Raw genomic sequence first — 22,974 nt, forward strand, 5'->3', positions numbered from 1 at the left:
TATTAAAGCAGTACTGGAGTAAAATGTCTGGCTTTAACTCTCTACGCGTCCATCAAACGTCTCGTATCATTTTTAGTACTGACGGGTGAAATAAATTATACAGTTTAACTTTTTTATATATATATATAAGAAAGAGATTAAGTGTTAAGTGTGTTTTTATAGAAAGGACTAATTTACATAGATGCGTACACAGATGTGTACAGCTCCTAAGCAGAATGTCCAAGCCCCCGTATGGCAATGACCATAATTCCAAACTTCAGAAATTTGCTTTTAGTCATTTAAAATAGCCATTTTTATTAGTTTTTAGCTAGAATGTTGTGTAAAAATAAATAAATAAATAAAATAAAATAAAATTCAAATGAGTCATTTTAACAGAACATATAAATATAATTAATTGAATTCATTATAATTATTATTAATTATTTCAATAATAATTAATGGATAATTAAAGGAAAAATTCTGCATAAAATAAGTTATACATGAGCATGGCCCAAACCTAGAAAGAAGTTTAAGAAGTCTACATCTAAGAAACAAATTACATCACATTAAAAATAGAGCAAAAAGAATTCAAAGTGAAATAATCCTTGGTCCTTAACAAGAGCCTGTACTACAGCAAGCTTAGCAACTGTAGCTGGCTAGCAGGATAATGTAGGCCCTGAATGATGTACTCGGATCTCACAGATATAATCCAGATTCACTGAATAATCTAGCACAATGTGCACAGAAATGTTTTCATATTCATATTAAAAAGTATGCCGCTACACCAATGATTTTATTAATGTTTATAGAGAAAATTAGTGTGCAGTATGTGGTTTGAGATGCAGCCTAATATTCTTTGAATATGTATCAACTTGCCACTAGCAACTGTCAGAATATTCTGTGTGGTGGAGCACACAAAGTCACCTTATGAAATCTTCTTCAGTGAGTAGCTTTTTCTACTTGACAGAGCATTAAATCCTCAAATACCCAAAAGCTATGACCCATCACATCAAACAGATTAAATTCAAATGAAAGAGAGAGAAACAGAGACACAGAGACACTCACCTTTGCAGACAGTGCCATTCTCGGCTGCCTCGTGTCCAGCTTTGCACATGCAGCGGCCGATAGGTACCAACCACTCGCCATCTCCGTTGCAGTAAAGTTTAATTGGCACATCAACTTCTTCTCCGTTGGGTATGCAGGTCCCTCTGGCTGCCACCAATGACGTGCTCTCAGCTCCTGACAAAGTCTCTGGGAAGATAGCTCCATTCCGGACAACGCTGGGACACTTTCGGAAAAATACCCGCACAGCGATGAGGGACATGCAGGCTCCGTAGTCCTGAAAGGCCAGGTAGAAGCCGGTGCGAGACACAGGGCCGAAGCTGCGCACCTCAGTGTTGATCTTCATCACCCGGCCACCCAGGTCCACCTGTGAAAAGCTCTCGTCGGCTGCGATGGTGTCCACCTTGATCCAGGGGTTCTCCATCCATGGAGGGTAAACTTTAGTGGCCGTGTCCGAGTCAGACTCGAAGTAGTAGAGGTTGAAGGTCTCCTTGCACGAGCCTGGGACATTAGGGATGCTGCTGCAGTCTCGCACTGAAAACTTGATCTCGACATGGATGCGCTGGGCCCCCCGCCGCCGAATGTACTTGGTGCGCACCCAGTTGTTTTGATTGGCATTGAAGACGTTGCACACCTGGTAGGTGCGGATGGTGTTCATATTCTCATCATAGCCGCTCACCTCCTCCCACTGGAGACACAGCGGAGGCAAGACTGAATTAGTAATGAGAAAGAAAACATCTCTGACAAATATTTAGTGTGTCATTGCCACTGATCTCATTTTCCATTGTAGAAATATGCACACATAAAAAAGGTTTCATTACATTTTATTAGGCTTCATTTGGAATTCCTTCCAATGCCCCTGTGGGCCCTGAACATCACGAGTCATTATGCATTTGTGCACTTAGGCATTGAGTTTAGACAAGGTAAAGCAGTGAAGCGTTCCGTTTACATATGGTAAATGGCCAAGCCAGAGTAGGTCAGCTAAACAGTGCTCACCCCTACTGATGGGTATATCATCCAGCCCAGCTCTGCCGTTGCTGTCATCGAGTCCATCAGCACATCTGAAAAAAGAAAGAAAAAAAAAAAAAGAAAAAACACCGGGCAGAGACTCATGAATATAATGTACTTCCAATTTCAATGCAGCTGCACTAATGAGATTTTTTTCCTCTATAGCATTCAGGCATTCATAAGGCTGTTAACTCTGCTCAAGCCTCTTGACAATAATTGCGGTCCATAATAAATAGCGTTCCTGCATGCCAAATCAGTGACTCACATTGTGCCGTGCAGAATAACAATGGCTCGTTTTGTCAGGCTAGCACGCCTCGCTTATCTGTTCCTCTTAATAAAAAGATGCGAGATGGGGTCATTATCAGATTAAAGGTGTCTTGCGCCATGAGTGAGGGTCACTTTATTTACTGCTATCAAACATTTATAACTGTTAGGGATGCTAAGAGTGTAATAAACTATGAAAACAAGCCAAGACAAATGTGCTATTTAATATATATATATATATATATATATATATATATATATATATATATATATATACATATATACATATATACACATACACATATATCTCAATATGTATTTAGACCAGACTCATTAGGTATATTTAATAGCTTGCTGGATCCAAATCTGCTATTCAGAAGTGTGGGTGGTCACAAAAAAAAATCTGGCTCACACAATGCTCCTGTTCAGTGTCCTGTCATTGTAAGACACTTCCTTCTCCTTTACCGCCATCAGGATAAAACCCTGAAATGGACCTGTAGTCTGTCACATTTTCAATTATTCAGCTCGTTTATGCCCGACTACCGCTGCACATTTGCCGAGTTGGTAAAAAAAAAAAAAACTGCCCTCTGCTGTATGCCTTCATAGCTTGATTTATACAAGAGAGCTAAAAATATGGTATATTACAGTATATTAAATTACTGTGAATCTGTCAAACAAAAGAGCATTTTACAAGACAGACTCTAAATTATGGGAGAGAAATATAGCGAGTATCCCAAAAGATTCTGCATACACAGGAATGGAGCCAGCAGTTCTTGATGAACAGACTGACCATCCAGACTCTGTTGAGACACACATTTGTGTGTCTAGCGTGCACTAGACGGTAATGTGAGGCTATGAATTAGGCCATGAAATGAATTAGGCCATGTGGCTGCAGCTTTGGTGCACTGGAACACTTTTTTTTTTTTTTAACTATCTTCTGCAATGAGGGATGTCAGGAAATGTGGGCTCTATTTTCTTTTTTCTTTTTTTGCTCCAGCTATAGAAACTGACCACTGACTGAATTTCTGATTTGGACCGTGGATTGGGGAACGGAAGACTTCCTGAGATGGAAGCCAGACACCCCTGTGACACAAGATCTTGGAATTGCAGTCAAACATTGGCTCAATACAGGCCCTCATTTATATTTCAGCAGCTTCTGCAGCTCAGGGACAACCGTAGCAATTCTGCTCAGGCACACCATCCACCGCTGCTGGTGGTTAGAGGTCTAAAAATGCCAGCAGATCATTTGAGCTGGAAAATGGAAAACCATTCTGATTCGTTATGTCTCAAGCATCTATAATAAATGCTAATCCGAAAACCACAATTTATGAAAATGACAATTTAAAATCGTGCCGTGGTTTTAAATGTTGTCTTGAAATAAACTGCAAATGTCTGTGCATTGAGAGAGACAGATAGTCAGAGCATTTCTCTCTCTCTCTCTCTCCTTCTCTATCTCTATGTAGGGAAGAAACCCCCATTCCATCTGTCAAAGCATTCTAGCAATATACCTCCCTCTTTCTCTTTGCCTCTCACACTCTTGAAATTTAAATGAAAAGTAGGGCAACAAGAGCGCAGGTCCAAAATCCTCACAGGCTGAGCCATGCTCCGTACGCCACATTAGATTAATCCCAGGGGAAACGCCTCAGAGAATTTTAGGTCAGTGTGGCAGAATATAAATTTTAGTCGCACATTTTGTTTGTTTATTCATTCCATCAGCTTGTCTCAGGACCTGAGGAGAAAAGTGTAGGGATATGCTGAGAGAGCAAACTACAATGTATATAATGATGTCCAGTCTACTTGCTTGGCATGTTAACATGCTACTTGAAGTAAGAAAAAATATATATATATATATTTTTTTAAAATTACCCTATTTGAGGTTTCCTTTTAACTCTTAAAGAAAAACTTTACCCTGAAACATAAAATTTTAGTCCATAAAGGAATTCACTGAGATTTTTTGGGGGGCCAGAAATGCCTGATTTTGCGGCGTCTTTTTTCAACATTTGCAATGCAACTTGCTGGGGTTTTTGTGCTTTTTTTTTGCTGAAAACTAATTGAATCGGTGAAATTGCAATTGCACAGAATTGTCTTTCACAGTGATGTTCGTTGGTAAATGAGACCTTTTATCTGTACTCATGTTCGATGAACGTGAATCGAGGGCTTTGACTGAATGCGTGTTGTGATGACGTCACATGATGCGTCTTGGCCCAAATCTGCCGACAATCTGTGGTAATTTTTAAAAATCGAAAAACCTCCAAATATTGCAGAGTTCGCTTGATTTTGCATCAATTTCTGCGATCGCAAAAAATGCCAAATCCTGGAGAGACTGAAATATGTTTATGCTGCAATATTTGTGATGTGATTAGCAATTCTGGTGCTAATTTGTTAGTTGGTGCTGTATTATCATTATTCTTGTGAGAAATCTTAAACATAAGGGCCAACAGTCAGGTTTTGCTTTTAGCTCCTAAAAACAAAACAGCTTCTTTTTTCACTCACCATTTTCAAAGTCATATTAATGAGAAATTCGAGTACAGAAGTAGAGACAGCAAACATTGGACTCAAATTTTCAGAATGCAATACAACTTATATGACTCAGAGACTCGGCTCAGGTAGTTAAGTGATCTGTGAGATACCAAGCACGATGGCACTGATGGCAGTATCAGCATGTAGGATGAAGCTTTGGACGCTGATCTGTATGAGCAGAGTGTACAGATGAAGAGGTGAGAGATCTGGACAGACAAAGCGTTGCTGCATCGTTCTTTTTAGGAAGAGATGAAGCCCACTGGTGCCACTATCAGACAGCAGTCAAACGGCATTGTGGGTATAAAAAGTCCACTCAGAATTTAATTACCATATAAATCTTGCATGGATTAGGATTGAAAATCAAATGTTATTTATAAAGATTAATATGCAATTCATTCAGGGTGGATTTTTTTTTTTAACTTACGGTTGAGTCCATTCTTACACTCCTAACCCTCATTTCCTATTAGTTTCACTGTAGTAACTGAATAATCCATTGTAGTTCCTGAATAATATGCTCTAAAGAGAATGACTGAAAAATAATCTGAGACCTTAAGGGGTTAAATCAAGCTGTTGGAGTCATGGGGTTTCCTATGGGGAAACTCTGTGATGATAGCTAATCTCAACATGTCATTAATGCTCCATAAATAGACAAAAACTGGGTAATGTTTCAGCTGCAGCTGAAAAAGCACATCGATAGTATGGAACTGGAGTCCCTCCTGAGTCTTATGTACAAATCAGTCAAAACAGAGATAATTCATTCTGCACTGACACAGTGTTAGATCCGAGGAAATCAAGTTTAAATGCTGTACTAGAAGATAAACAAAGATGTTATTTCTCCTACTAGACTACAAGTGTCAGAAAGGATATTCAGTTCAATAGACTGAAATCTACTTGCATTCATCATCCTAAAATCAAATTATATCTGTATATACTGTACACCTAATTGAATAATAACTATGAGTAAAATGGCTTCTTTAGAGACAGACAGTATTTATTCTTTACCTGATGAGATCTTTCATAAACATATAACATCTAACAATATGGATAGACAAGCTCAGCTGTCCCTATAGGATATTATCATGAGGTTGGCTCTTTTGTCTGTTTTCCCAAGCGGGGCTGATGAAAAGACTCATACATTGCACTAGAAACATGCTGAATAATTCATGTGGAGATAATTAATTCACAGCAAGCTTTGATCAAACATGACACGTGCTAGAAAATCCCTCACAATCTCAGCAGCCGTAGCACACTCTCAGACAAATTCCATTGCACCAAAAACAAAACAGGAAAATCATCATGCTCATTATTTGAACATGGCTATGTGGTATGAGCTGCATACATTACTAGCCTACATAGCAAAGCTGTGCGGGAGCACCGGACTTTATTAATGATCCCTCCTCCTTCTGAATAAAACTAAAGAAGAGACCCTGATTATGTATGCTAGTGCAGGGCTGGGAACACCTGCAGGCACTATGGACCTTGATGAATTCACATCATACAATGTTTATTAATAAAGCCAGCATTGGACTAGCATAGGGGAGCGGAGGGCGGATTTTCATAATGTTTATTTGTGGGTGATCAACATAACACGCATACAAGGTAGATGGTTCTATATGTGTCAGATAACATTGTTTGTGCTACAGTTATGTTCATGAACACAACAAAAGCATCATTATGATTAATATTTTAGTAAACCAAATTTCAAATTAACATGTCCTTTAGTTTGTTTAATCAGATTTCATTCTCTACTAGATGTTTTGCTGAGAAACCGGATTTAAAAATGGAATTTTCCTCCTGTTTTGGGGGCGCCTATGTTCGGCACTGAATTTTTTTGTGATGTCACACTTCACAGTACTGGTTAATGGCTCATATGAAGGTGCTTTTTTTTTACCCAGCCTACTAGGTTAAAATATGATAATTTTATTGTGGAAGTTGTATATGGTGTTTTACTATCAAAAAAGCTTGAGTTGTGCTGTCCGTTTTATCTCAGTACCAATGTTATTGTGGAGAGGTGTGAATTGTTTGCATTGTTGTCATGTAATGGAGACTGAGATGGAAGCAGTTTGGCGGTTTCATGACACAACAAATCCAAAGGGTCAGGCAAAAATCAAAAAACTTAAAAAGTCTAGGGTCAAACAATCACAGTAATAATCTAGAACAGGCAAGGCAGAGAATCAAGATCGAGGGAACAAGCAAAGTCAAAACCAGAATAACAACACAAGCACAAGGCTTGGTAAACCTCATCAATAAGATCAATTAACCTTATACTTCACAATGGCTGTGTGTGAGTCTCATAAGTAGCATGGTGTGATTGTCAATGTGATTATGAACAGGTGTCTTAAATTAGACCTCTGGAGAGAAAGTGACGTGTCTGTGTGTAGTTTTGGGAGCTGTAGTTGTCGGCCATGTTTGTAGTTTGCGGTGCTTTCTGGGAAATGGAGTCGTTGGTTTGCCATGGTTTGACAATTGTGAGCAGGAAGCTCACACACCTCCCCTTTACCATCACCCTGCTCACCAGCAGTTAAACACAGAGTCACGATACTCTATGCACAGAAACCCAACATTGTCATGACTAATATTATATGAAACTTGCGGCGAGAAAATAATTCATTTGATTGAAAATGTCAGATAAGCCGATTTTCCATTCCATTACATTTAATTGACATACACTGGTGGAATGGAATGCCAGTGTACTGCAAGAAAGGTTTAACCAATCAGAATCTTGCAGATTTTTTTTCTAGCCAGCTAGCTACACCCTGAGCTCAGAGATATCAAGGTAACAGATGATGACGTACCAGAGTTTCTACTGCAGGAGGAAAGATAGTTCTGATTTTATAAGATACAATGTCATTGTCACCTATTACCAGCATGCTATTTTAATCATTTTGTAGTGGAACCGTCATAAAGGAATTCTATTTCCTAAATTAATTAAAGATTGTCTTCAATAATTGAAAGACAAATTCGGAATACCTCCACCAAAACGTATGAGCACATGACATCTATCGATTTAATTGTACTACATATCATGGTGTGATTTTCATTTAGTATATTTCCAAATCCCCCACTGAAATAAGTTCATGGCTACACCTCTGTTGGGGAAAATCAGTGAGACTTTGTGAAACATGTACTAGCCAAAGGCCAGTCTTGTGTACCATGCATTAGAGGGGCTCAGTGCAGTCCCGTAAAGAAACTGGGCTGTACAGAGAACTCATCCCTGGATTTAACAAGGGGACAGTGTCCATTGATCCTCTGTGCTCCAGTTCTGTCACTCCTGTCATGGATAGGATGCTGAAGCATTTACTCAGCCACTATGACTCACATCGCGTGGTTAAATATGCAAATGTGAGAAACGACTCACATTAAAAAAAGATGATAATTCTAAATTAATCCTGAAGGAAACAGAATCAGATTTTTTTTTTTTTACATTTCTACCAGAGACTTCATGCTGCATAAATAGACAAAGATATTGGGTGGTCACCATGCAACTTCTTGAATTATGTATTCTGGCAGTGATTCAGATTCAGAGTCAAGATTCTGACTCAAGAATGTATTGTCTTATGCACAGTAAAACAGTTATAATGTACAATGAAATGCTTACTCTTCATTCCCTCTTGTTACCATCAACACTATACAGATAGCAGAAGTTAGTTAGAATGTATATGGTAATATGAAAAAGCGTGATATACATTTAGAGTGACTGTAAGGGCTAAAATAAATAATAAATAATGGTGGTTACAGAAAGAACATGCACGTGTTCTTTCTGTAACGTCTGCCGTGGTGGGTGCCATCTTTTATTCAGAGCATATCAAAGGCCCAATTTTACTCTATACCTGCCTTAATCCATATAAAAACAGCACATACTGCGAAAAAGGCTAAAAATATACAGAACAAAGTCCCTACGTATTATACAACTCCGTCTACAAATCTGAGCTATAAGCTGTCTTTACAGTACACTCAGGTAAAGACACCCTAGCGGTTTTTACTCCCTTATTCACTTCAGTCTATCAGTGGTTGACAACAGAGAACAAAAAATGCAAAGAACAAAAATATGCAAAGAGCTGGAGCAGAGCAAAAAGACGCTGTATGTTCAACACATGGTTTTTCAAAAAGTCTAAGGACAAAGTGTCCGAGTTATTCACACACAAATTAGGCATTATTTAGTCCAGAAATAAAGATTTATTAGAAATACTGTAAAACAAAAAATGCTCTATTTCTTAACCGTTTCTCACACTACACTAGCCTTCCATTCTGCTGAATGGAAATCGGCTTATATGATATTTTCAATAAATATAAACACATGAATTATTTTATCGCCACTAGTTTGTTCCAGATTAGTCAGGACACTGTTGAGTTTCTCTGTGTAGAGTATCTTGACTCTGTGTTTAGTTGGTGAGCAGTCTGATGGGAAAGGGGAGGGGTTTTAACCCCATGATGGGCAAACAATTCACACCTCTCCCCAATAACATTGGTACAGAGATTAAACGGACAGCACAACTAAAGCTTTTTTGGTACTAAAACACCTTATACAAATTCCACAATAAAAATTTTTAAATTTCTAGTAGGCTGGGTAAAAAAGAAATAATTATGAAAAACTGCAAATACGAGCCATTAACCAGTACTGTGGAGTGTGACACCACAAGTAAACTCAGTGCTGAACATGGGCACCCCAAAACAGGTCCCATTTTTTGGCCTCTGGTAAAAGGGTGAAAAATGAATTTTGATAAGGATATAATAATATTATATTGGCATTATATTGTTGATTGTGATATGCCTGGTAATAAGCTTCAATGTGACACAATTAACTACCCAAAAATGCCCTGTATTGTATTGTATTTCAATATTTTATCTTCAAGCATCCTTGTATGTTTGGAAATTTACAGCATATTGAGATGTTGTTGATATTTTTATTGTTACTGTTTCTTTGTTTGATCACATGGCCCTAAGTACTAAGAACACCAGTTTCTGTGGTAAGTCAAAATGCTCACAGCACAAAAACAACTGGTTCGTTTGCATTTTACAGCCTTCTGCAATATCAATATTGCAACAGCCAATATTGGTCAATAGCAAATCTCAATGTATGGGTTATTCAAAAACAAAAACTTTCAAATGGATTTAATGAAGATAAAAATCTGAGACTTTTAAATGCAACAAAGCCTAGTTTCCTGGGCATGTTTTCCTCGCTTGTCAGCGTGTAAGGGAAGTGTCAAAGACATCACTGAAGGAAAGCTGTACTGCAAAGTACAAACTGCTGTCAAACCCATTTCTGAGCCATTGTTCTTATACATGTTCATGGCATGAAAAGAAAAAAAGTAAGTACATTCATAAAACTAAAGTTTCCTTCCTGAGATCCTATCCAAAATTTTCATAAGGTTTATGCTCAAAGCTTTGGGTTAAATTTCCCAAATGCTTTAATGACTTTTTTAGCGAGAGGAAATGAGTCCTGCTGAATAATTACAGCCATTGATTGGATCGGAGTTGTTACTGTGATCATTATTAAGCCATTGGTTCCCTGTCACAACCGAGGATAAAATATTAACCCCTTAAATTCCCAGGAGCCCTCATCTGGTCTATATTTACACTCCTTACTCTTCTTCGCAGTTTAGTTTAATTGTAGTTACTGAAAAATTCATAGTAGTTACTGATAAAGAACTATATAAAAAGCTGAGAATTTAAGGAGTTAAAAGCACCAGCCTATAATCTCTGCAACGAGTACTGTTTGCGATTACAGTATATAAACCTGCAAAGCATTTTATAAAGAGATAACATTACACTAAGGTTATGCACTAGAAATATATGGAAGGAAGATGTTTTTAAAAAGGATATATATTTTTCTTTCCACACTGGCCCTCTATCCTCATCCCCATTTTAAATAGGACCACTGAGATTTTGATAGTGATATTACATGCTGCATTAAAAAAAAAAAGAGAGATCCTGTAAAGAGGGAGAATACAAACTAATACAAACAGGAGAACCAACATTAAGAAAATATATTAAAAAGTGCAACAGATGTAAGATAAATACATCTTACATTATTAATACATTTACATTTATTCATTTAGCAAACGCTTTTATACTTACAAATGAGGAATAGTAAAAACAATAACTGTAATAACAGTAATAATGGCTATGTCTGTCTGAAAAGAGGACATTTCAGAACAATTCAAAAACATTTTTCGATTCATGATGGCTTAATGGTTAGCATGTTTGCCTCGCACCTCTGGGGTTAGGGGCTTGAATCGCGCCTCCACTCTGTGCAAGGAGTTTGCATGTTCTCCCTGTGGTTCAGGGATTTCCTCTGGGTACTCCAGTTTCCTCCCCCAGTCCAAAGACATGCACTGTAGGCTGACTGGTATTTCCAAATTGTCTGTAGTGTGTGACTGGATGCGAGTGTATGTGTGATTGTGCCTTGCGATGGGTTGGCACCCCGTCCAGGGTGTACCCCTCCTTGTGCCCCGAGTTCCCTGGGATAGGCTCCAGGCTCGCCCGTGACCCTGGTACAGCAAATGGATGGATGGATTTCAGATTCAGATAGTATTTTTTTTAGCTTGTCGCCGACCAGTGAATAGATTTCCCAATTGTGCTTTAAGGACGAGCACACGTTTCACAAGTACACCATACAGTTTTAATAGGTGATATTTCATCCAAAGACTGATAGTCTCTAAAATATCCATATCCATTTGCAAATCACATCTGTGCCTCAGTGGATATGTGAGTAGATTAGTAGCTTCAGGCCACAGAAGCAAATTAACTTTTCATCTGATTTTTAATCACTCTGAGTAGTGAATATTTAGCTCAGGGAACTCTTACACTTTTGCTCCCCTTGGAACAAAAGCTTCTGGGTCAAATGTAGGTTCAAATGGGATCCCTGTCAAACAAAAGCTACAGAGGCTCAATTCCTATGCAATGACAGTTATGCCACTAAGATTTGTATGTGAATGTTGTAAAACTAATTTTTATGCTTTATTTGAAATTGTATATTAAGTATGAAGTTGAATTACAGCAATAAAATCAATTTCAAGTCAAACTTCAATTTAGAAAATTTTGATAGGGAGATGGAGAGATGGGGAGATATAGGGGTGGTTACGCAATCATTTGATTTGACTGCTAAATGGCTGAAATGGCAAAGGATTACTCTATGCTTGATTTTTTTTTTTTTTGTACATTTAATTATTTTAGAATTACATTGACAAGCTGAGTTCAGTGCCTGATATACAACTTCAAAATAAAGCATTAAAAATTCATATTCATTTTTGCAAATCCAAATCCTGGTGGCACAAATATTCTCGAAATTCCCTGCTTCCACTTTAACCATGGAGTGTTTAGAAATATTGTCTGAGAGGTCACAGGATTCTCAATTTTCATTTGCAGTATTTCCATAAGTATCAATTCTACTGCTGTGATAAATTATTAATGATTTCTCCACTGATTCATAGCCAAATTAGTTAAAAAAATAATAATAATAATTCAATATTCTTTGAAGCATGTTCAAATAAAGAAATGCAGCTTTGAGGTAAAAAGCAATGCACGACTGACATGGCATGATGTCAGGATGGGATATGGGATATTCTATGGCTGTTTCAAATAAGTTGCTTATTTAGGGAGAAAAAACATGTTTCCAGCAAATTAGTCGCACAATATAAGCAACGATGAAAAGGCAGTCCAATTTCATTGCCCAATTTCATCCAAATTGACACATTAAACAAAACTGAGGCGGCTGAGGGATAATTAAGCTGTCAAGGAGTTGGCAAGTCCCTCTTGAATACCTGATAATTTCACCAATCTGACCCCTGCTAAGCCTGCAGACAAAACTCCCTTATTTCAACAAGAAACCATTTCAGTTCTCTCGAGCTTTACTGCAACACCAAATTCCAATCAGACATTAACATTACACTTCTCCAGACAGACCGTGAGCCAGTACACACTCAGAGCAGCTTGGATAATTACAAGCTGAATTCTCGCTTGATTATTTTGAAACAGCGAGGCAAACAAAGGAGGCAGCGGCAGCGCATTTGATTTGTTTCTGTTCAGGCCAGACAGGGCTTGCCGAGCTGATGGCTTCTGACGCGGCTCAAATCGGTTAGGTTTGTCCTGCTTACATAAAGGAAAAGTGTCAGAGGAGCTTTGGGGGAAGCGTCGGCGACTAACACAGCAGGACGGGAGAGAGCAGCAGGCCGAGAGCGATGCTCGACACACGTCACATATGGAGACGGTACTGCCAGACATCATGTGATTTCACTACCATCATCCAGGTGTGCACGCACAACATCAAGATTTTTAATATATATATTTTTACAGAAACTGACATCAGTCTGATCCTTTCAGAGTTTACTGAAATGCACATAAAACTATATTTCATATGATATATGTCATACATCATGATATATTTACAATTACTGTTAAGCTAATTAAGTAAAACCTGTATAGTTTAACTTTTTTTATTGTAAGTGTAACTTTTTTTTTATTATTGCACATCTAGCTACAGTTACAAGATCACAATGGATTTTTATATCTGATATGGGTTTATTTTTTTTGTACACTCAGTAGAAGTCTTTCAACAAATAAAATTGGTACAGAAATGTGACATTTTTACTTTCCTTTATTTTCCATACACGCCTTCAACAACCGTTATAAGATTCTGATGACCTTTCAATACAGGTAAAAACTGACATCTACTAGAATCTAAGCTATACAATTAAATTTATGTATTGATATATAAGCTACATCAAGGTATGTAATTTTTCAGACAGTTTTCAGACCAACAACAAAAAAACTCAATGAAAATAAGTGTAGTATTTTCATTGAGTATCTTTGATGCAACTATTGTACTATTTACAGCATAAAATATTCATTCAAGCTCATAACCAAACCTTAGATGCTTTCAAGGATTTCAACAAAGCAGAAATCTGAAATAAAAATAGAAATGGCAATCATAAAAAGACCCAAAGGCCAATATCAGACCCAAAACAAACAATCAATATTATATCTAGTTTACATAATATGTCACAATATCACAAAATTAATCTGCAATTTTATAAATTACATACTGTGGTTGGGTGATTAGATTAGCTGACTAGATGTTAAAATGTTGTACGGAATATTTGCTTTTTTTATATATGTATATATTTACACCTTTAACAGTGTTCAATCATTCATTTAAGAAAAGTATCATCACATTTTTAAAAATGCAACACTATATTGCTGGCAGTTTGTTTGCAAACCTATGCATATCATGACACATACTGCGTATTGGAGAACAATCATATCGTCCACCCATAATGTACAAGTAACCCATTTGTTAACCTCTTACCCTCCCAGAAATCTGGCCTTACATTCTTCACTCTTGCATCTCCAAAACGTCCTTCTTAGCTTCACTGTAGTTACTGGAAAATATGTCTTAATGAATAACCGTATAATAAACTGGTACTTTAATGAGATAACTGAAACTACAAGTAAATCTAATTGAGTCTCATCTAATCTACATTAGCCCATTTGAATGAATGGACAGTTTAATAGGACGCTGTAAACTAATGGAGAGATTACCAGAATTGACTGCTCATTCTTACTCATCAGTTTTGGACAAAGCCCTTGTGGGTAAATGACTGATTCAAAAGAAATACATGTGAAACTATTTGCCTGAAACAGAAAAGCGGTAGCTACAATAAGCCTTGGTGTAATAACCAAGTTCCTGTGTAAAAACCTAACAGACTATATCAGCACTGTGCACCACATCCAGTGTAGTTGATTACTAAATACACTAAACAAAAAATGTGCTTAATTATTAGGGCATGGCAATAACAAAACCGTCACATAAAGAAGCCACAGCATTCAGCTATTGTTGATTGTGCCAATGTGCATGCTGGTAATAGAAAAGATGTAAATGGGTGAGGTCAGACGTGTGAAGACATGCTCAGTATGGACTGTACAGACAATTTGGAACCAACTTGTACAGATGGATTTTTTTTGTGCTCTCAATTCTCATTGCTTATTGATAGTATTCAATAGGATCCGCGCAGCGTAATAGACAAGGTTACATCCAAACACCCTAAAAAATCAGTTAGTTATACTCTAGATTAGATTCTGTGCTCGCTCATACTGTTTGTGATTATCAGTGACACCAATGACTCTGATTGCCCCAAAAAGCTGCACAATCAGCCCTATGGTACATTAGGACTATAATCAGTGTAAAAGTCAGAAGCGGGTTGGTTCTACCTACTGGATATTAAGACTACTGCGAGAAATCTACAGGAAATACAGTGAAATGTACATGCTAAAATCACACACACACAGAAATTCACTCAATTCACTTTTTGTGACTTTCATGCAGACACAGAATTCTAGCTGTCAGCAGCCTGTAATTTTTTTTGTTTCTCATTTGTTTTTCCGTTAATATTGCATAAAAGTGAAAAATAAGCATTCCAGCCTGAGTCATCATCAGCCTCCACATTCTTATTCATTTGGCCAGTCTTTATCAAGGCCTAACACATAAATATGTAATTTAACCAAGTGACTTCTACATAACCACATTACATAAGCACTATTAACTGCAGAGCAATCACTGACCTGACTTACGATTATGCTAAAAGATTTTGGGTCTGAAAATAAACCCTGGGAGTTTAAAGGGTAGTTCCATAAACGTGAAAGGAACTCAAGACTGTTCCTTTATTACAACCATTGGTCTGGTTGTAATAAAGAGAACGAGCTCATAGTGTCATGTGCAACAGGTATGAAAGTAATAAAATCAGTCTTGTATATGCACAGTGGGGGTGAGAGAGAATTTCTGTACTATTTCTCATGATCAGATTATAGTCTTGGCTATATAAGGTTTTTTTTTAGTTTTTTTATTGACATTTCTGAGCATTTTTTTTTTTACCTAGCCTTTATTGGCCCCTTATTTAGTCCAGTGTAATATATTGCATTGTATATGTACATGGCTGGGATGACAGTAAAATTGAATTTTATCTGACATTATGACTTATTTTGTTCGGGCACTGACTTTCAACCACCATGAGGATGTGATTTGGAGGCATAGGAATATGAAAAAGAGAAAATGATGAACTATTTCAATAGCTATAACCAAGTTTATGGCTTTAACAATAACACTAGTTCAGACATACGGACATCCTTATAGATTTCATGCACTCTTTCAAGCCATGCTTGTCAATTGTACATATTCCTCCAACAGATGCTGTGACCTTTTTTTTTCTTTTTTGTTTTAGGAGAATGCAAGGTTCCCTTAAATATCATTTCTCCCATTTAGGGATGACTTTGTTTTTCATTCTAAATTCAGTATCAAAGTGTGTCCACTTTGTAATCTATATGGGCAGAGACTGTTGCCATGGTCACCTAATTGTAGCCCCGCCCCTTAGCAAGAAAGACATTGATCGCCTGATGTGGTCACGCCCCCTATCAGAACAAATTTTGACAGTTTTAGATGATTTCAGTGATAAATAGGTAGTAGATTATTATTTTTTTTTTTTTAAAAAGCATTTGCTGTTTTGTGATCTTCATACAAAAAAGCCAGCAGAAAGCAGGAGTTGTGTTTTTTCCATATTATTATTAATATTATTATTATTAGTAGTAGTAGTAGTAGTATTATCTGCACATTTTTAAGACCCCTGTTTGAGTTTGGAGAATCTGAAATTAAAATTGTTATAGAGGATCGTGTGGTCAGTCTGTAGATGGAAAAGATGGTCCAACACAGTTTTCAGGCAGTAACCTACAGGAGATGGGCTGAGTTTGAGGTTCACTATTCTCACATACTATGTAGTAAAGCAGTATGCGGTTCGGGACGTAGCCCATATTGCTGAAGTCTTTACTGTGATCAGCTTCAAACTCCTGATTTAGATATGAAACCTCCAATAATGAAAATGTATTTTCACACCCTATAGTTACCTTTACATATACATACATATATATATATATATATATATATATATATATATATATATATATATATATATATATATAATCAAAGATGCAAGCAAACAAAATATATTCCAGTGAACTGGTTACAGGCTCGTAGCAATCACAATTTTTTAAAGGTAATTTCAGAGCCAAATAATTAAGAAGCTTATATATATATATATATATATATATATATATATATATATATATATATATATATATATATATATATATATTACTTGCAGTTGTTGATGTGCACCTGCAATAAACAAAAAGAGGCTACACAAAAGCACCAAGTGGTCGCTCCCCCTCCACACACACACACACACACACACACACACACACAAACAACAAAAAACTACAAGAAAAACAGCAGCAACAACAACCACCACCAGCACCAGCACCGTTACTATTCACCCAACCCTGTGTGTGGAGTGTAGACGGTGCTCAGGACAACGGCGGAGTCGACCATCAAACACTGCCACACAATTCAAAGCAAACTGCACGTTGTGACAGAAATATACGAGCGGCACTCACCTTCTACAGCCCAGATAGGTGGCATTATCCATAATAAAGCAATAATGTGCATAACTGCCATCAGGGGGGCCATCTGACTACGAAGAGCCGGACTGTTCATTGAGGATGAATCCGCTGGCCCATCTGTAAAGGCGCCGTGTTCACACAGCCAGGCGGGTAAAGCACACTGAGAGCCAGCGCGCGCGCGCACACACACACACACACACACACACACACACACACACACAACTACGGCAAGTTCGGGCGAAACCAATCAAATACGGACAAAGAGGGAGGGGGAGGGGGAAAGGGTGTCTGGTCGTGGGTAACCCTGTTTAGCACACTACTCACTCGATCTCGATAAATTATATTATTATTATTATTATTATTATTATTATTATTATTATTATTATTATCATTATTATTATTATTGTTGCTGTTGTTGTTGTTGTTGTTAAATGGTAAGTTACTATCAACAGAAGCAACAACAATAATAATATTAAATATAGCTGCAAGCAGCAATTACGGGGCCAAGCACTCCAGCGGCAAAGTAAGGAGATAAGCAAGTATGATTTTAGCATGGTCATGATTTTATGATCAATCACTCAGAAGTTATACACAAAAATATGCATTTTTGCATATCTCATAAACACTATGTGGTGCTGGTCCAAAACCATGTAAGTACCCTCAAGTCATGGTGCCTATGACACATACTAAGTTTGATGTGAATACATTAAAGCGTTATGGAGACATAGCCTCACGTCCATTTTGGCATGCTCATCATCACATTTGTTGTCCTGTTATTCGAGAACAGTTTGACAATGATCTGATAAAAAAAAAAAAAAATTGGGGGAAATCAGACAGACGCTCTAGAGGAGTTCAAAAGACTAGGTTTTCAGACATTTCAAAATGGTGGCTAGGAAGTTCATCCAACCATGGCATAATTGTTATCGTTGATCTCAACATGACCCAAGGTGTATGTGAAGATAAGTGTCATGAAAATCGACAAAAGTAGTCAAAACATATATATTAAAAAATTTTAAACTGGATTATAATTTTTTACTGTAATTTTTTGAATGTTGTGAAACTGTGCAGATATGCTCAGCTCATGATGCCTATGATGCCTATTTACTAAGTTTGGTCTGAATATGCTAAAGCATTATGGAGATATTTGGGTGTGATTGCCATCGTATTTGTCCACGCATTATTTGAGAATGATTTGGTTTATCAAAAAGCTTTTGATAACTTTTTGCCAGCATGGTCTGAAAGTGATTGGATTTGATTTTCATGAAAATCGAACGAATGATCTAGGGGGAGTTTGAAAAAGTAGGTTTTCAAAGTATTTCAAAATGGCGGACAGGACGTTCAGCAGACCATGGCATAATTGGTATCTTTGTTCATTGCATGAGCCAAGGAAGACCAGGCTCATGTATTCAAAAGCTATTAGCATTTTAATAAATTTCTTATAATTTTTGACCACAGGTGGCGCTGTCTTGACATGTTTTGAGTGCATTCAGGGCATGGCGTCGATAACACATATCGCATTTCTTAAGGATATGCCAAGTCGTTTGTAAAATACAGCATTTTACAGCTAAATTCAAAATGGCCAAATTTTTGCCAGCATGATCTGAAGATGATCTGTGTCAAATTTGGTGAAGATCCAATGAACAGCCTGGGACAAGTTCGAAAAAGGTGTTTTAAAAAAGGTTTTTCATAAAATTAAAAATGGCGGAAAAATTTTTATGACAGAAAATGACATCATAGGGTGCAATTGAATCATCTTGAGCCAAGGAATCAGAGAAAAAAGATTTTTTTATGTTTCTAGGCCTTACTGTTCAAAAGTTATTAGCATAAAGGTAAGTCAAAATTTGAGCAGTTGGTGGCACCAGAGGGTTTGATATAGAGACTCCAAACCTGCTATGGTTAATGTTGAGACTGTCCTCTATCTGTGTGCAAAATTTCATAACTTTCCCACAAGCTGTTCTATGGGTTCCCATAGACTCAAGAGCGGAAGAAGAAGAAGAAGAAGAAGAAGAAGAAGAAGAGGAAGAAAAAGAAGAGGGAAAGTAAGAGGAAGAAAAAGAAGAAGAAGAAGAGAAAACTAATGGATACAATAGGTGCCATGCACCTGCAGTGCTTGGCCCCTAATATTAATAATAATGAGCAAATGTACTGGATTACGTGCTGTTTAATACTGTAAGAGATTGGATCTCTGCATTAAGAGATGTAACAGATTGCAGTACTTTACTGTAAATATGTTTTGCAGTTGTTTACTATACATTTTGCAGTATAAAATCGACATCATTTTTAAAAAATAATGTGGCAGATCAATGTGCAGAAGTGGATCAATGTGTAGAAGAATGATTTAAGTTCATAAATCATGCGTGAGTAAAAATACCTCTAGAAAGTGAGGAGATCCAGGCCAGAGGCTTAATTTATTTTATTTTATATTATTTCATTTTACACAATAACACAATATAATACAATAATACAAAATCATTATGAGATTATTATTAGTAGTAGTTGTAGTAGTAGTTGTATGGTAAATGGTCTGCACTTGTATAGTGCTTTTTTAACCTTAGTGGTTCCAAAGCACTCTACACTGTGTCTCATTCACCCATTCACACACACACACACCAATGGTAGCAGAGCTGCCATGCAAGGCGCTAGCTTGCCATCAGGAGCAACTCGGGGTTCAGTGTCTTGCCCACGGACACTTCGGCATGTGGAGTCATGTGGGCCAGGAATTGAATGACCAACTCTACGATTAGTGGACAACCCGCTGTACCACCTGAGCCACAGCCGCCCACTAGTAGTAGTAGTAGTTAAAAGTAGTTTTGTTGTTGTTGTTGTTGTTGTTGTTGTTGTTGCTGTTGTTGTGTTTTTCCAATCAATTCACTGTTTTATTAAGCAACTGAATATTTACCGAACTGAAGATTTATTACTTTAGCATGCTCACTAATCTCAGCATGAGAAGTTTCATACCATTCATCATTCTCTCTTTCATTCATCGAATTCAACATTAAATCCAAATCAGAGGATAGTAGAAGAACATACACAGTCTGATCTTGTTCAATAAATGATCTAAAATCACAAAAAAAAGATTGATGCTCTCCTAAATATCATTGACCATGTATTGACCCTAAGAGCAGCCAGTCCACTGAGATGGTCCTATTGACTGTTGCCTTCAGCTTTTGGCTAGTCTGGATTCTACAGGACCATGGACCATATAATTCTATACATTTTAGCAGAAGATCATCTGTCTTTAAGTGGAGAGTGTTGGAAATTGAATATAATCTTATCACCATCTTCATTATCATCTTCCATACTTACTGAAATTCTGAAAAGCAGATTTAAAATTGTCAGCGGTTGAAATATTTTGGTGGGGAGGGGAAATTTCATTCGTCACAGTACCTTAAGCGCCTTGTAACCACCTACTAACCCCTAATCTCTTGTAGATTATCAACGTCAATCTGTGTGGAGCTTCTACCACCTGATGGTGCTCTGTAGCCATACTGTGCCAATTCCCAGGGTTGTTCGCTTCTCCTTATCCATTCCTCAACTGCAGGTACCTTTGACAATTTAGTAAACCATGGGAATAGGGCAGTCAAAGTATGATATACAGTATACTGTAGTTATCTTTGTACACACTGAAATGGAGTCAGCCCTGTGGATGAATGTGTTAATTTTGTGCATATTCAGCCCAAATCAGATATCATCTCTGTACCTGTTGGTTGAGTGAGCATTAGAATCTCAGTAACCTATTTCCTGATTGTGTCTCTCTACTGGTCATTTGATTGTAAGTGATACCCTAAAGAAAGTCTAGCTGTTGACAGAAGCCTCTCCAGAATTGTGACATAAAATGTATCCTATCCCACCCTGACCCCTGATCTGACACCATAATACCATAGTACCTATAAAATCTTTGGTGAAAGTATCAACTGTTCAGAGGCGAATCGGCCCATGTTTGGTGAATCAGCCCAGCCAGGCAAGGGCAAGATGTCATAAAAGAAAACTGAAACAGAGAACTGAAATGGATGAGATAAAATGGGGATACATGATGAGGAAGAAGACAATGGTGAGGAAGATAGAAGGTGGCAGTTATGTTAAAATGTAATAATATTATAATCAATGTAATCTGTCATCCAATAGGATGTTAATTTCTTTGTTCTTTACTAAATGATTAACATTAAAAAAAACAACAACAACAACAACAACAATTAAATGAATAATTCATGAATGTAGCCATATATACTCCAATCATCTCTCTCAACCTTCATAGCACTCTGAGGTAAGGTACAGTTGGTAAGGTAAAAGTGGCTACCCGGGATCGTGAGCAATTCTGATTGAATAAAATATTTACTTGCACTTCCTGCACTTCTGCTGGATCAATGAGTAGAGGCAAAACCTTCTGTAATATGGGAGGCTTGGACAACGAATGAGGATCCATGTGCAGAAATTTAATAAGCAACCATGAGTGAGTCAAAAAGACCAGAGGATAACCCAGAACATAAACGAAGAAAACAAGGAAAGGAAATTTAATCGCTAGATTAAATGAACAGCTCAAACTTTACACAATAGGTAATATCAACAAAGCTTCACAATGACTGAATGTTCATGAAATGCTTATATATTGGTAAACCATCAAGTGACCTGGAAGTGTGACCAAATGTCAGAGTTCGTGCTCCCCAAAATAAGGCCTGTGAAACTGCTGGGTTACTTCTCTGTAAAACAGTTCATGCTGGTGGGGAGGAGAAATGTCCATTGTCCTTTTCACAAACAATTAAAAGCATGTAAAAAGTAGAATAAAAGTACAGCAAATAAAACGATAAAAAGGTAAAATGCCAGTAAAAGTATGGAACATAATAAAAGCTAGTTAAATTCTAAAATTAAAAACATGTCTTATCTGTTTAAAGTCAATGATAGAAGGAATCTGATAAGTGTTATTGCTAATGTGCACTACATGTTTGGTGCGTAACAAAAAATTCATATATGCTTCATAAAATAAGTTTCATATATGAAATACATGGCATTTTGTATGTAGGTATTAATAGATGTATGAAGGTCCTACATCATTAAGAGGTTTAAAACTATTAATAAGATTGTACAGTGCTAAAGGAAACAGGCAGCCAGTGAGTGCAGTGCTGCTTAAACTGGTCTGATATGATCACATTTTCTAGTAGGTATTAATATTCTTGCTGCTGTATTTTGCACAAGTTTTGTTTGTTTGTTGTAATTGTAGGACTTTCTATTAGCAATTCAAGTTAAACAAAAAACCCCAAAATTATATGGATCAATTTCTTGCCATCTTGTAAGCAGAAGTAAAGCCGCACCTGTGTTACATTCCTTAGATGATTGAATTATATTAATAATGTGCGGTTTAAAAATTGAACCAGTCCAGAATCTAGAATTACACCAAGATGTCTTTTTCAGAAACTTCAGCTTGTGTAGAATCATTAGAAGCAACTGTGATACTTTTTAAACACTTTGATGAATACTACTACTAGTACTATTCATGCTTGTGTTGAGATCTAGCATCAACAGTGCCATCTGGAGTGTACAGAAGAAACATTTTGGTTGACGGGGAAGAGGAGGGAATTTGCTGTTGCATAATGAGCCATTAAATCATCATTACTTCCTCTTTTGCTCCTTATCACAGCGAGGATTGCAGATGACTGACAGATCACTCAAAGGACTGATGTGAGGAAGAAAATTGGCCTA

General features: G+C 37.1%; 1 protein-coding gene across 1 annotated transcript in view; it reads right to left on the bottom strand.

The window, feature by feature from the left end:
• Window positions 1-17,452, bottom strand: part of ephb2a (eph receptor B2a) — a 65,393-nt gene extending 47,941 nt beyond the window's left edge. The window contains exons 1-3 of the mRNA XM_017487141.3: window positions 17,275-17,452; window positions 2,038-2,102; window positions 1,045-1,729 (exon numbers count right to left, since the gene is read on the bottom strand). Coding sequence (XP_017342630.1) covers window positions 1,045-1,729; window positions 2,038-2,102; window positions 17,275-17,374 — 850 coding nt within the window. The 5' untranslated portion in view covers window positions 17,375-17,452. The remainder of the gene's footprint in view (window positions 1-1,044; window positions 1,730-2,037; window positions 2,103-17,274) is intronic.
• Window positions 17,453-22,974: the final 5,522 nt, after the last annotated feature.

The sequence above is a fragment of the Ictalurus punctatus genome, chromosome 15, assembly GCF_001660625.3.
Source record: "Ictalurus punctatus breed USDA103 chromosome 15, Coco_2.0, whole genome shotgun sequence".
NCBI classification, from domain to species: Eukaryota; Metazoa; Chordata; class Actinopteri; order Siluriformes; family Ictaluridae; genus Ictalurus; species Ictalurus punctatus.